Source organism: Glandiceps talaboti, chromosome 22, assembly GCF_964340395.1.
Source record: "Glandiceps talaboti chromosome 22, keGlaTala1.1, whole genome shotgun sequence".
Taxonomy (NCBI): Eukaryota; Metazoa; Hemichordata; class Enteropneusta; family Spengelidae; genus Glandiceps; species Glandiceps talaboti.
In genome coordinates this window covers 12,823,115-12,840,131 of record NC_135570.1, presented here as the reverse complement: position 1 = coordinate 12,840,131, position 17,017 = coordinate 12,823,115, and the positions used below count along the sequence as shown (strand labels likewise).

The window sequence follows — 17,017 nt, the reverse complement described above, 5'->3', positions numbered from 1 at the left end:
TAACTGATAAGAATCAAAATCAAAATAACATTTTTCCCATTTTTTTACTCTTTGTGTTAAAATTTATTTCTTTTGATAAGTTTCAATCATAACTTAAGCCACAGGATATTACAATGATGATAATAAATATTATTCATTTTGGCAAAAATTATATTTCATATGAATATATCAAGTTCTATGAACATGTTTCTGATGATTCTACAGCCTAATAATTTTAACTTGATTTAATATTTAATGAAGTGTTTTCCAACTTTCTTTCACATACATGAATTTTCCTAATGCTATTCTTTGCACTGCAATTTCCCTGTAGAACATAGTCTGAAATTTATTTATTTATTTATTTATTTATTTATTTATTTATTTATTCACCATCCAACAGGTATTGCCAAATAACAGGAGTAAGGTTCAGTGTTAATGAAGGAGGAAACCAGAGTACCCGGGGAAAACCTGTGCTGTTCAGTAGAGTCAAATTACACGACACTCTTCTTTAGTTCTTACTTACAGTATAGTCAATTTAATCAAACCCTGAATAGGTTCAAACATCAGTGGTAAGAGGCAAGTGGTTTAACCACTTCGCCACTGACAACCCTCTCCTGAAATATACTAATTTTGCGATATATAATAAACTGAATATGATTACCACAGTTCTTCTTTCAAAGTTTTAAATGTCAAAGTGACTCCTGCATCATGTGAGTAGGCACTATACCAGTATGTTGTCTATGATGAATCCCCAAGGAAAGATCCTAAGCAATATCTGGTATATCGGATGAAGTGTCTACGCACAGAAGGCCTAATATTTCAACTTTATGATCAACTAAACTTATAAGAGGGAGTATGTCGTTCATGTCAGGTCAACAAATGTCTACATGTCTATGTCAAAAGTAGGGTGAATCACTCCTTTTATGACTAAAAAAATATTCAGTAAAGTTTCAAAGTTTATGGCAATTCGTCCCTTTTTTGTTTTGCTAAACTTGGGGGGTGAGGGTTCTGAGTGACTTCAGCTGTTGTTCTCGCATGACATGGGAAGTATTTCAACTTGCAAATTCTAGGCTACATTGGATTAGTGCTCTAGTGTGTAATGCAATGGTAAGATTTTTGACCTTAGGGATTCCATGCTACACTGGATACAGTTCTAGTATGGTCTGTTTAAATGTTGAACTCTACGTGTATCGAAAACATTCCTTACAATGGCCTCTGGTGAAACTGTGAAGACCCATTATACATAGAAAGGTCAAGTACACTGAAGTACAAGTGGAAAGAGAAAACATATGTCATCATTTGTTTGATCACTACACAAGTATACATGTATATGGGGAATGGTGAACTTAGGTACATTTTACCCACATATCACCAAACAGAAACACCTGTAAGGAATCCTAGTAAAATAACTGAGGAAGTCCAGTAGATTTTTCCTTCTTACCACCCATAACAAATTCAGTAGTAGGGAACTCTCAGGTTCATCAAATGATGGCAGAGCTCCGGTAGATTTTACCTACTTACCACCCGTAACAAAAACATTAGTAGGGAACCCTCAGGCTTATAAAATGAAGTTGCAGAGCTCGAGTAGTTACCACTTGCTATCTTTGGCAAAGGCAGTGAATTCGAGAATGTTGACATGAACTCACCTTAGTGGCTGCATCAACATTGGCACCTCTCTTCAGCAACTCTGCTACAATATTGATGTGTCCTTCCTTTGAACTCAGATGTAGGGCATTCAATCCATTCTGTAAGCCAGATTCAAATCACAAGTTGATTAGACAAGGTTTCATAATAATATCTCAAAGCAAATTGGACACAGTTTTCTCTTTAGATTTACATCTCACAAATACAGTTTTGTCCTAAAATTCAACAAATATCTTCTATTTCCAATAAATGAGTACAGAAGTCAAAATCTTTGACTTCAGACCAGTTTCACACCTCAGTGGGTTTTTTCACAAAAGTTCTTCTATTAAACTGAAGTTTTCTGCAAATAAACATTCCATTTTTATTTTTCAACTGAGACATTCAAAGTCCATTTTCTGCAATTTCAGCAAAATTATCAAACTTATATTATTTCTAGAGAAGACACTTTTAAATATGGGATTTGATGTAACACATACGGATTATACAGACCTCAACAAGAAACTATACCATTGGAACCAGAAAATCACCAATCTAGTTTTAACTTACTTCTCACCAAGGTCTAACCAAGGATAGCTGGTTTATGAACAGTTACAGACTATTACACAGATAATAGTAATCGTACAATGAGGTATCTGCCACTTACTACTAATGTACTAGTGATTACTTGCATTGATACAACCCATACTAGTGATATTTGCACTGTACAGTACAATAATGAAAACATGATTGCATACCTGTATGCAAATGATATGCAAATGAGCATTGTACAGGAAATCGTAGGATCTCAGAATGTGATTTTTACTGAAATGTGCTTTCTCCGACATATATTAATAAAAGAATCCCATTACGCGCGAGTAATGGTATGGGGTACTCAAGGGTATTAGCACCCGTGCTTGCAATGTTTTCTGCAGCACTTTTTACTTGCTGCACTCATGAAAGTACAGTTGCACTCATGCGAATACCTCGATACGCCACACTTGCAGTCATGCAGCATGGGGTTCTGTCATAGTCCATTATCGTACGCAAACAGACCAGACATAGAATGATAACATATAGTGCTATCTCACTATGACACTTGATGTACGTACGGTTTGTCTCCAGGTCATAAACGTGCCTAGCTGAGTCTACATTTCACTTTCTTTATCTACGCAGTAAGTCTGACAATTCAGAGTGGTGAGGTTATACTCAAACAGCAATAACTTATTTAACCCTTAGCCTACAGAATCAGTGATACAAATGTATGCTATTTGGCTGCCAATGTCACTTTACCCAATTTGGTGAACGACAATGTGAAGTCAAATAGTGCTGTATATTGTATCTTGGCTATTTAACCCTACAACACAAGATAAGATATACTGGGCATGGTTAAGGCCAAGAAAAATAAATGGTGACATACCAATTGCATACCGTTAGAGAAATAGGTTGGGTCATATCTTTAAACTTTTCTCCTCTACTTTATTTTTTTTTAAATTGGAAGGGGAGGGGGGTCATGACATTTCTCTATTTTTGTGTAATTCTCACGTTTTTTGGCAAAATTTCAAGTCATATGAGATATTGCTCTTAAAAAAAAATAGTAACATTGAGTCACGCAGCAAGAACTCGATAGGGCCAGATAATTTTTTTAATTTAAAAAAAAAAAATTTAAGTATAATAATTTTTTTTAAAAATCTAAATTAAAATACACTTTGCCTGATTCATCACGACAATAATCTTACTAAAAAAATTGGGATGGTTTGAATCGTTAAAAATTTTAATATTTTATACTGTGACATCAATCTACAATATAGTTCCCTGCACCTAATCAACACATCATAAATCCTATATCTGACAACCACTTTTATCTCGGTGTATTTTTACTACAACAGAAATGCATAAGAGTATAATCTCACAATAGCTTTTTTCAGAGAATGCATAGCTGAAAATCAATTACACATTCACAATATCATGAACACTGAAGAACAGTGATCAATGACAAGTTACAATAGCCATTCTGTTATGTACACACTATGTGCTAAATCTACATATTATAATACCATGCATACACTATAGCCATAAAACAAACACACATTTGTAGACACAAGCACCTAAATATTCAAATAACTGTAACTTGTGAAAAATAAAATGACCAGGAATTTTCATAAATTATTTATATGTTTATACCAAGCACTCCTCTCCTTATCCAGTAAGGTTTCCTTTCCTCCTATAGAATTATATCCTCCTTTATCAACCGATATTGGTTTTGAATATTCTGAAGTCCTGGAATGATCACGAAATTTGACCATGGCCTTGAAACAGCTGTTAAAGGGACCTATAAAATTCTTCAAACACCTCTTTAATTGAGCGGTTAGAAGTCGATTTCAGGTCAATAAGTACATTTCAGAATAATTTCAAAGCTTGCTAATCAATCAATTTCATCCATCATGAAGATTTATGTGAAAATATTCTATTTTTTCCCAAAAAGATAAATGGTATTTCATGGATAATTAACGAGACCCGAGCCTTGGGACACAGATGCATACTGATACAAAAAGTCACTGTATTGTTGACATCCCTGTACTGTTGACAGTTAAAGATGTCGATGAATTTTCTTTTCAAATCCTCAGGAAATGACCTAGGTATAATACAGCTGCTAGTATTACAAAATGATGGGGAGTTGTTCATTCTTAAAATGGAATTGGTTGATATGTTTAGCCTACCCTAATTACTGATGAGTTGACCTGACACAGTTTCAGGGTATCATGCAAGGCATCATATATGGCATGGATATGTGGTATGTACACATCATAATATTATGGTTCACTTCTGCTCACTCTCACAACAAAACCACAATGGGAGTGAAAAAACGTGACATCTCTGTCATTATCGAAATCCAAGTGACAGGAATGTGATCAATTTCATTTAATTTCCATTCATGCAGAGAAATAATTATAAGATTAAGGACCTGTGTTTCATGGACATCTTCTGTGATTCCCTCCAGGCTAGCGCTCTCCAGCAGCTGGAATGAGTTTTCCAAACATAGGAAAATATCCTCCAGAATAAGGCTTGAAACGGAGCATGTATCACTTTGGTCATCCATAAGGTTTTTACAACAGCAGCGAAATCCAATGGAGTAAAATAAACTTTGTAGCTAAAAATATACAGAAACAGTTCCAAGGTCCAAAGGATGTTGTTGATGCTAGCTTGTTGTCCGACTATCTTCTTTTCGATGATCCCCTTCTTTTTTTTTCCTCGTTAGCTCTCCCATCAAAACAGTTTCTTGCTTTGACATGAAATTGATCTTATGTTTTTTGTCTCTCAGGAGATAAGACGTGTTGAAATGGATATATACAGGAACGTAGAGGATGTGAAAGTGGTGGGAGAGCTTCCTGAGTGAGACCACTGATAAACCCTACACAGAAGCCCAGTCACGATACAGTGTCTACTACGTATACACATGATGAAGTTTATGTATGTACTCAAAGAGGCCCATCTCCAACCAAGGGCAGGTCATCCCTGCATCACAGTGGAATACCCCAATCTCAACTTCTCTCAGAGAATTTCACCCTATCAGTATTACTTTTATCATCAACTTGATTTCTTTCCCAGCCATATACACACAGGGAGGATTTCAGTGAAAGCTTTTCCAAAATATCAAGGGTAACGTTCCTCCGACCCTGGAGGCCATGAAACATTAAGTATTAAAGGGATTGATTTTATAGTAGCAACTGTGTAATTTATGGCCTCCAATACCTAAGAAATGCATACATTATGCTAATTCAGAAATCCGTCAGGGAAAATAAACCAATTCAATAACAGAAATTATCATACTGTAGAACGAACTGTCTCTTGTTATTGTTTCAAATGTTTAAATTATGCATGAAAGAATTATCTATGGATTTTTTTGTAAAGTTTTGATTTCACTAATTACCAATATTTCAAAGGAAGACCTGTACAAATAAAGGCTAATTGCATTACCAGCTGACAATGGGAATAATTGCATGAAAAAAAATAAAACTATCTCTGGGGAAATTATAATAAATCGGATTAAATGACAGAATTCCCAGTAGATTTTTTGTTACACTACAAATATGACATCCTAAGTACATCATACAAGATTCTGGATAAAATAACACATTCATTATTTGCTATACAAAAACAAAACAAAAACCTACCATTTTTCAAATGCAATTTTGTCAATTTGTTTTTACACCAACCAACATCATTTTTATTTCAATAGATTTTTAGTAACACTATGGTACACCTAATATACAGTATACTTCCTACCAACAAGACACAGCACAAAACAGCTAACTGTACATGTATGTCAATTTTTCTGTTTTCAAGATTGCCAATCATCTTTTCAATCAAAATATACCAGACATAAATCTACAACATTATATAGTCATGTATAAAATATATTCTTTGGTCAAACCTTAGGAAATCATAATTCTAAAGTATACATCAAGAAAACATTGTTTGCTGAAGATATATTTTTGACAAATTTTCATACAAATATGTATACACTGAGAATGAATATTATTTCCATGTTTTCTTGTAACATCAGGTGTATAGACACATTTGTAACGGCAGTCAAAGACATGTAGTAGTGGAAGCTTGATAGGGCTGAAGAAAATGACAATCATACAGTCTAACATCACATTTGTAATGTCAGTCACATACACACATCACATTTTAGTTATATAACTGAACAGTAATGATTACATTTTGTGGATAGTCTATTGACAATATACATTTCATATATGTTACTGATATTTGACACCATTATGTTATCAAATTTAGTATGGATACATGATCCATTCTGTTATCAGAGTTACATAAAAACATTTCTCTTTGATGGTTGAAATACCTTTTTATGCATTATTTACTAATTCACAAATGATTCACATCAACTGAAGTTGTGGAGTGGTTCCTTTTTTTCAAATTTTGTTACTATGTTGACATATTTCAGTTGAAGCCTGCTGTGGAGTTAATCAAGCTAGAAGTTCAAGCCAAAATACTGGCGATATACAGTATATCACTTGCAACACTTCATCTCTGTATAAAATCACTAACACATACTACGGATTCCCCAAAACTACTCATGTTGGACAGAAAATCTGGCAATAGTCAATTTATAACTTCAATGACCTGTGATATAACCTCGCTATCACATTCTGTAAGGAGAAGAAAAACTACACATGCTGGATAGAAAGACTTGCAAAAGTTTAATAACATACAATCTGAAGGGCTAGGCTGTACTGTTTGGAATCACTAACATATATTCTCTCAAGAGAGGGAAAAGTTCTGTTGTTGGACTGACAGACTGACAATTTTCAACATATAACCTAAATGAGTTACTATGACGGGAAAACAAAATTCTAAATCCCCATTGCTGGGATTCAAGGCTAGTTACTGTATGCTGTATCGGATCACCAATGGTTTACACACATATTCCCAAAAGATGGGAAACTTCAGTAGCTAGCTAGATACTGAGATAAACTGACAATATAGTCAATGTATATGAGTTGTGATGTACAAATCATTTGCACATAGAGGGAAAGCTTACATGTTCAATGTACATGTATGTGGTTGGTCCAAAAGACCGGCAATTTTCAACACATAACCTCACCAAGTTATGCTGTATGAGATCATTAACAGACGTTCATTCAAACCGAGGGAAAACTTCTGTGGTTGGCCACAGAGTCCAACTATGTTTGTAGAGTGTGAAGTTAAGTTGTATGTCCAGATGTGTTGGTCTAACTAAATGACCGTGTTGGGGTATCACTTTCATTGTTGTACTTGTAGCATTTTCATCACTGATAGGAGGGCAGTATCACTAGCTCACTGCACATCAGGAGATGAATTGTGGTTTCAACTCCAGGAATTTCCCAATTAGCAAAACCACAAACACATATTTCACAGGGTTGTACCATTTTAACATAGAAAGGGGTAAGACAGCATCCTTTCCTCAACTCAACTATGTTTGGCCAAAAATCACAAAATTTTGAAATAAATTTGATATTATAACTTTTATAATATGAAACAGCTAAGAAGAAGAATGGATAAGTTTAATAGTTACTCCTTAGGGGATGAAAATATGTCCCTCCATTATGAAATGTCTCTCCTAAAAATTAATGGTATATCCCTATCCCCTCATGACCCCATTGAAATGGCAATTTCACAACTGTTCACTGTTTCTTTCCTCATGAGAGTGTTCCCATCTTTACCCTGTATCTATTACAGTGTTAGTGACACAATTAGGTTGACATGGATCTGCCATAAAACTGGGACACACTCTACAGCTGTTGTATCGTCTCTTATACATGACTTGTCCAGTGTCCACAACATATACATGTATATGATGATACACAGAGACACACCAATCATTGTAATAAGAGCCAACATCTTCTTTCTGTTACAAGATTTTGAGATTAACCAGTTTTACAGTTTTTCAAGCAACTTTATAAATTTGATATACCCTTACGGATTCACAATTTATTTTTCCAGCACATAATCTATTTCCCACAGACTAACCTAGAAATGAGGGTATTAGAAGAAAGATGACCCTAGCCCAGGAAAAACAAAATTGGATTTTAAAACAACAAACTCCTGATTACTATTATGCCCTATTGAATATATAGTAGCATTAAAATGGAAGTTGAAGCTGGTGCTATAATACTCTTGCCTTGATTGTTAGCAGGCTACATTTGTAGAAGTAGACATGCAAAGAAGATAAGCAGTCTCACTTCAAAGTCCTACAGTATCACAAATGTATCATTTCATTTACCATATGCCTGACTGAACAGTGTAGGTGTTTTACAATGATGGGACGGAACTTTTCTTTCTTCACACCACAATGTGAATACATTATTTTATTTGGAGAACATAGTGGAACACAATTTCCATCACACTCTTCCAGTAATTTCTATCCCATGTCACAACTGCTATCTCTATGTATGTACTGCATTGTTGAAATACCACAGATCTGGACTTCTTCAAACTAAATTTCTATGACTTCTTGGACCTTCCTCCATTCACTAAAAATAGAATTCACAGTTTTTCAATTAAGTTTCTCCTTCCAAACATAGCATCACGATCAGAGGTCCTCCCAATTTATTCTTTCCAAACACAGTTTCCATGATACACCAGGCCATGTTGTCTTTCCAAGTTTATCCTTTCTAAACACAGCTTCCATGATATACCAGGCCATGTTGTCCTTCCAAGTTTATCCTTTCTAAACACAGCTTCCATGATATACCAGGCCATGTTGTCCTTCCAAGTTTATCCTTTCTAAACACAGCTTCCATGATATACCAGGCCATGTTGTCCTTCCAAGTTTATCCTTTCTAAACATCGCTTCCACAATAAATTAGGCCATGTTGTCCTTTCAAGTTTACTCTTTCCAAGCATCGCTTCCACAATAAATCAGGCCATGTTGTCCTTCCAAGTTTATTCTTTCTAAACACAGCTTCCATGATAAACCAGAGCTGTTGTCCTTCACAGCCTCCCCCTTCTGATAGTAACATCCAATACTTTACTCATTCTCTTCAAATTTTCCTTCCCGACTCAATTTCCATGATAAACCAGTCTACTTAGACTTAACAAACTTGTCCTTGTCATTACAGCTTCCTTGATAACACTGGCTCTTTCCAGAAATTCCTTTGCCATTGCCACATCCCATACAAAAGCCTACTAGTGTTTCCAAGACATTTTTCAGTAGTCCACGTATCCACGATAAAGTATACTACTTGAGCCTGGCAAACCCTTTCTTTTTTGCCCATGTATAAGTTCCACGATAAAACAAATAATTTACCTTGTATTCAAATTATATCACTCAATACAGTCTATCACTTTTAAGTACAATTTTCAACTAAAATTGTTGGGAAGTAATATTACTTGTCAGCCCATCAAACATTTTACAAATTTCACTTTTTATGCTGCATACCATAAATAGATTCACAACCAATATGGGATGCAAACTTTGACATTTTTAGATTTCTTCCAGTTGTCTAACACTTTATTTATCATTCATTGTTATTGTATGTTTTTCAGATTCTTGACGAAAATCTTTTGTGCTGGGCGGCGCAACGTAGAAATACAACGTTTTAATTTCAGCTTCATCGGGAGCACGTTTTTGTCATTTAATATAAAACTCTTGATTGATAATATGATAACTTCTGTTTGCCCTATTTACTTTATCAAACTCCTTACCATTCTCAAATTTCAAATTTCTCTTTCCTACCCGTCCAAATTCAATACTTTCCTGGGTATATAGAGTTTCACAATAATTCATTACAAATTCACCGCAAGATGTCTGCACCTGTATTTCTGTAATACATCATTTATTTTCATCGTAAAATAAGATTGGTTATTTGCCACTGGGAATAAGACGTTCTTTTAGTATACCTATTTTTTCTCGATGGCAATTAACGGGGAATCATATTTCTTGTTATGCTAGAACACAGATGGTACCTACGTGCAGACTGGCATGTTATTCACCATTTACTGAGTGTATTATATGTACTTAGTCATCTCCTAGACGACTAATGATGCCTAACTCTGCTCATGCTTTGAACCACCTTCAATATATGCCTAACTCGACTACTTTATTCTGCCTAACTTCACTATGCAATGAAAGGTAGCGCTCCACAGTAAATGCAGAGGTGTAAGAATATGACAGAAACCCACGACACATGAGTGGAAGTGTGGCATACTTGGAGGATCTGCACAAGTGCTTACAGTGTTCTCTGTGGCAGTACTTTCACAAGCATATAGCGAGTGAAAATGCAGAAAAAGCACCACAGAGGCATGGCTGAAAATACCCTGCATAGCCACACTGCCAGTCACATGGCATAGGATTCTGTTATTATTCTATTGTTAATAAGTAATACTTGTACTCATCCAATGTAGCAAATTTCCATAACAAGCGACCTATCGGTCAGAATAGCTCCGCTGTTTTTTTTTTTAATTTAATTTTTTATTTTGGTGACATGTAGAAGTGGTTCAGGTCTTCACTATGCAGTTTTGTTTTAGCGATGCAATAAAGTGGTTAGTGGTTTCATATGATGTCTCACTATAAAACACATTTTACACAGAAGTTGGTAATGTATTGTACTTTTATACCATAGTCACCATTTTATAACAAAAATCTACTGTTATGAAAAATTGCACAAAATCTCAGAAAAAAATGACTGGGAAATGCACACAAGAAAAAGAAAAAAAGAGGATTTTGAGGTTGGCTATAAATAATTCCAGTGTCTTACAGCTGTAACCCTGGAAAATTTTAATGATGAATGAAATAAACTAGGGATCTAAAATAATTTTGAGGCAATTTGAATTTCAATTTTCTAACAAATTTACAAAGTCAACAACATTCAACTTGTACTAGTTGTGGTAGATATATATAGGGAAGAAATGTATTAATCGCCATCTTAGTTTCCGTACGGCGACAATCTCAAGTACCCGGAAGAGAGTCATTCTCAGCCATACGTTACAGTGGTAACACTCGTTCATGTTCGGTTACCTTTCACAAAGAAAACACAACGAAATGGTTGAAATGATCTTTTTTTTTATTTCTTTTCATCACAACAACAAAATCTGCGTGATTGATCAAAAGTGTTGTAAACTAAACCAGAAAGAATTATCGGACTGGCTAAACTTCCCGATGAACTGGAGTAAGGTCCTACTACTTCCAAGTAAGCCTCGATAGTACTATAGTACGTGAGAAAATCGTCTCAAACTAGCGATACAACTTTCAAAATATAACTTGACATGTCTTCATTTGTTAGAGTTATACAATTCAAGACGGGTTTTCACTCGAAAACAACAATTCTGTGAATAATGACACTCTGAACGCAGCGATTTCTCGGACGATGTTACCACTGTAACGTATGGCTGACAACGACTTGCTTCCGGGTTAGTCCCTCGTGCATACGGGTGGATTGTCGGCGATTAATACATACATCGTCTGATATTTTAATTCACAGTGTTTCTTGTGACCGGCGCCTGTCAGCAGACTCTGCCATTTTTTTCATCATTCCATTGGATTTAAACCTTGTACTTGACATTTCGCAATATTTATAATTCTCAACAAAATACCTCAACATGCCTCACTTCGCTCGTACTCAAAGCAGCCCCGCGCGGTATGATCACTGACACTGATGACATGATGAGAGAGAACCTTTTCGGATTTACATGTAAAACGGGGAAAGATACGCAAAACATAATGCAAAGTCTGAAGCCAAATTAAAGTTGTAATTATTTTAATTATTTTTACTTGCCAAATATTTGCATTTTGGAAAGGCAAGACACGTTCATGTCGTTTAACTTTACATGTGAACTGTCGGCCATAACTTCAACCGCATGTCTGGCATGCCCTTCCTTACGCAAGTTGTCTGAATTCTGGTTCACTGTCATTCCAAATTGCACGACAATATAGAATTAACCACAAGTTACATGTTATCTGAAAACATCACACTTTTATAGTGGGTCTGAAGTGTGATTTTAGTGAGTACCAAGAACGTCCTGTGTTGATACTCAAGATACTTGCTGTGGAAAATCGCTCGGTCAAATGAGGTCACCTTCAGCATCTGGTCGAATCAGGATAGAGTATGCAAATGAGGATGTTGCGGACTGATTTGAAGTTTACAACCCTGTTTCGAACAAACGCTTGTCATTTGGGCGCCCAATGCGTAGAATTATGACTATAGCACATATTACATTGCTTGTTTGACGTCAATAGTGTCTTTTGAAAAGTGGCAGTTTACTTAAAGTCTCGTCGACTGATTTCCAATATGGCGTCGGTCATTATGCTCATTAACATATTCATTTTTTTTTCAAATTACAAAAAAAAAATCATAAAAAATAAAAATGAGGATGTGCTGACTTGAAATTAACAAATCTGAGTAAGCTACCCCCTGCGCATCAACACGCCAGATATCAAAGCAATCTAATAAGAGGTTTTCAAGGAGTTGATGAAAATGACATTTTATGAAAAAAAATCATAAAAAATTGAAAATGGCACAGATCAACTTGGCATGAACAAATCTGAATAGCCTCCCCCCAGGGAACATGCACACCAAATATCGAAGAATTCCGACTGTCACTTCCGGAGTAGATAGTAACAAGCGACCTATCGGTCAGAATAGCTCCGCTGTTTTTTTTTTTGTTTTTTTTGTTTTTATTTTGGTGACATGTAGAAGTGGTTCAGTTCTTCAGCTCTTTACTATGCAGTTTTGTTTTAGCGATGCAATAAAGTGGTTAGTGGTTTCATATGATGTCTCACTATAAAACACATTTTACACAGAAGTTGGTAATGTATTGTACTTTTATACCATAGTCACCATTTTATAACAAAAATCTAGTTATGAAAAATTGCACAAAATCTCAGAAAAAAATGACTGGGAAATGCACACAAAAAAAAGAAAAAAAAGAGGATTTTGAGGTTGGCTATAAATAATTCCAGTGTCTTACAGCTTTAACCCTGGAAAATTTTAATGATGAATGAAATAAACTAGGGATCTAAAATAATTTTGAGGCAATTTGAATTTCAATTTTCTAACAAATTTACCAAGTCAACAACATTGAACTTGTACTAGTTGTAGTAGATATATATATATAGGGAAGAAATGTATTAATCGCCATCTTAATTTCCAAGTACCCGAAAGAGAGTCATTCTCAGCCATTGACAGGGTTCGACACTGGAGTAAAAAAGTCACTATCCCACAGGACTAGTAAAATTGATAACGTAGTAGTCCTGCAAAAAATCTGGTGGTCCTATCTTTAAGTGCTTTCACTTGTTCACTTAGGCTCTTCATCTCTCTTAGTTTTTGCTCAACTTCTAATTCACTTTTCCAAACCCCATATTTATTTCAAACCGTGTGTTGTAATTGAACTGTCTATTTCTTTGTAGTTGTTTGTGCATCATCAACTCATTACTGTAATTTTATTCTCTTTTTTATGTTTTGGAGCTTCTTCTCTTTTTTGTTGCTTTCTGTGAGTAGTTTGTCTTAATTGGGGGGGGGGGGAGTAATAAGATGTTATGTGGTCTTATTTCTAGCTCATAACATTTCTGGTACACATTGATCTAACTATTGCATTTTTAAAAGACAAAACATTACCTTCCCATGGAGCAAGTCTTTATAGTGTTGTCCTTAGTGCATATTAGAATGTATTTACAACATAAAAATAAATAAATCTGAAGGTTACCAGCAGTTACAGCAAAATTTTGTTACTAATTACATGTACAAGTCACTTCGTCTATTTTCGTGTCTATGTACTTCCGGGTTGACATAAACGTTAAACGTGATACAGTCGGCCCTATAATTACTAAGAAATGACAAAACCGTTCGCAAAATAAAGTTCAGGATTTTAATTTTTCAAACTGAATATCAATATCCACTACACATTCAATAACTGGTTTCGCGTATTTAGAAATGTGCCCCAAAACATGAACACGGAACACGGAACACGGAACACGGAATCGTACCGTGTCAGTGTTACTAACTAAGTTAGCAGTTTCATTGTAGGCTGTAAGTTGTACCGGTAAAAAAACGATCATCACATCATGTAGGAAGTACAAAAACATAGAACACGTTGTTTTCTTGCTGAATAAACTCACTGAAATAACAACACGGTCAAATCGCGTCTTCGATTTTGACAGCCACCATTGTTATGATTGAGCTTCACTTACTTCCGTTGAACGTGGCCAGTACAGTGTAATACACAAATCATCGTACAACTAATTTTATTGGCTATAATATTAGCTACATTTGAAAGGTCTCACTTGATTGGCTCATCCTTCGCTATTCCCGTTTTCAAGAGACACCCCGCCAGAATAAAGTGCAACGTAGTACAGCAATGGCGCGAGATCGCCTGTTGGGCGACTTTCCCACCGGGTGTGCTTTTCGAAAACTACACAAACACATGCTTTTATGACACGGAATCATAGAAAATCTACCCCGTTTCCAAACTAATCGTAATTTTCCCTGGTAATTTTATCGCGAATAGACAACCGGAGTTGGTCAAAATAGCAAATTAAAAATCAAATGAATTTTACTATGACCGTGAATTCATCATATAGCCGGTGGTTTGAATTCTGAGCTCCCTACTAATATACCTATCACAGAAAGTTACTCGACTCGCGGGATAGCGGACCATGTACCAGCGTGTACGTGTACGTGTATGTCGAACCCTTGCTATACGTTACAGCATAGACCCTCCTGGTTACAGTGGTAACACTCGTTCATGTTCGATTACCTTTCATAAAGAAAACACAACGAAATGGTTGAAGTGATCTTTTTTTAAATTTCTTTTCATCACAAAAACAAAATCTGTGTGATCAAAAGTGTTGTAAACTAAACCAGAAAGAATTATCGGACTGGCTAAACTTCCCGCTGAACTGGAGTAAGGTCCAACAATGTCCAAGCCTCGATCTTGTCTTGTCTTGTCCATTACTGTACAAAACGCCAGATGTGGCTATACACGTACAGTTCGTCATGCATCACACTTTCAATTTTTCCCTTATTCCACATTGAGATTGACTAGTGATTTAAAAACTGCCACATCTTTTGCTGCTTTTGTACTTGGTGGTAATGAGTTCCATAGAGGTATAGTACGTGGGTATAGTACGTGAGCAAATCGTCTCAAACTAGCGATACAACTTTCAAAATATAACTTGACATGTCTTCATTTGTTAGAGTTATACAATTCAAGACGGGTTTTCACTCGAAAGAAACAATTCTGTGAATAATGACATTCTGAACGCAGCGATTTCTCGTACGGCTGGCAACGACTTGCTTCCGGGTTAGTCCCTCGTACATCCGGGTACTTGAGATTGTCGCCGTACGGAACTACCACATCGGCAATTTTGACGCTGTAATTTTGCCACCAATATTGATCGTACAAAAACAAAACTCCATAAATGAACCACAAAGTACTTTCCCTTTCAAAATGTGGTAATTTTAGAAAGAGTATTATCGTTTTTATTGACGACTGACTCTGTCAAAAATCGTCCCGATCCCATACACTTCAGTTCACAGGCATTCAAACTTGATCATGAGGGAGGTGCATATACTGGAATGAACCATTCTGTAGGAGGGGTGGATGGAGAATTGGATTTGAAGTTTACAACCCTTTTTCGAACAAATATTTGTCATTTGGGCGCACAATGCGTAGAATTAAGACTATAGCACATATTACATTGCTTGTTTGACGTCAATAGTGTCTTTTGAAAAGTTGCACTTTACCTAAAGTCTCGCGGAGTGATTTCCAATATGGCGTCGGTCATTATACTCATTAACATATTCATTTTTTTTTCAAATTTCAAAAAAAAAATCATAAAAAATAGAAGAGAAGACGTGCTGACTTGAAATTAACAAATCTAAGTAAGCTACCCTCTGTGCATCAACACACCAGATATCAAAGCAATCTGACTTAAAGTTTATGAGGAGTTGATGAAAATGTCATTTTGGGAAAAAAAATCATAAAAAATTGAAAATGGCACAGATCAACTTGGCATGAACAAATCTGAATAGCCTCCCCCCAGGGAACATGCACACCAAATATCGAAGAATTCCGACTGTCACTTTCGGAGTAGATAGTGAAGATATAAAAGTTTGACGGACACCTATGATTCACTCTACTCTCTATACCTCAATACCCACCTATACCTAAAGCTACGCTTTCAGCTTTCGCTGACAGCGGAGCTAAAAATATAAAAGTTTGACGGACACCTATGATTCACTCTACTCTCTATACCTCAATACCCACCTATACCTAAAGCTACGCTTTCAGCTTTCGCTGACAGCGGAGCTAAAAACCAAACTATGTCAAGAAAGAGTGGGTCCTCATTTGCATATCATTTGCATACAGGTATTTTAGTATTGCACTGCAGTACAATTATCACTAGTAAACGCACACACTGGTGCAAGTAATCTCTGGTACATATTTAATGATAAACCATACACACTCAAGAAGAATTACCATAATTTTACATGGCTGCTCTACAGAATTGTTATTGATATCAAAAGCTCTCTTGGCACCCGGAAACAGTTTTCTTAGTTTTCTTTCAATATAAATTAGTCACCAACCCTTGAAAAAGTTTGACCCTCTCCTCTCCCCCCTTTCCCAATCCAAACCCCACCATTGTGCAAATGTATGCACTACTTATAAACAGCAAAGTGAATGACTTCCATTGGGTTAAATTGAGGCTCTGTTTCTATCAGGCAGAGTGTGCCCTTCGTATCATCTCTGTAACTTGCAGTATTTCACATATCATGAACTCATTTCTGACTGCCATGATTCTTTGATTGATTGTAATAACGTTCATTAAGTGTTCTGTTACTGTGTCTTGTATTGTTGAAATCCTATCACATGACAAGCTAACCTGGAATCGTCTATCTTGCTGAACAGACAG

The 17,017-nt window shown here is 35.8% G+C and overlaps 1 protein-coding gene across 1 annotated transcript in view; it reads right to left on the bottom strand.

Moving 5' to 3' along the window:
• Positions 1-17,017, bottom strand: part of LOC144452060 (uncharacterized) — a 152,237-nt gene that overhangs the window by 102,441 nt on the left and 32,779 nt on the right. Inside the window, exon 4 of the mRNA XM_078143071.1 lies at positions 1,626-1,724. Coding sequence (XP_077999197.1) covers positions 1,626-1,724 — 99 coding nt within the window. The remainder of the gene's footprint in view (positions 1-1,625; positions 1,725-17,017) is intronic.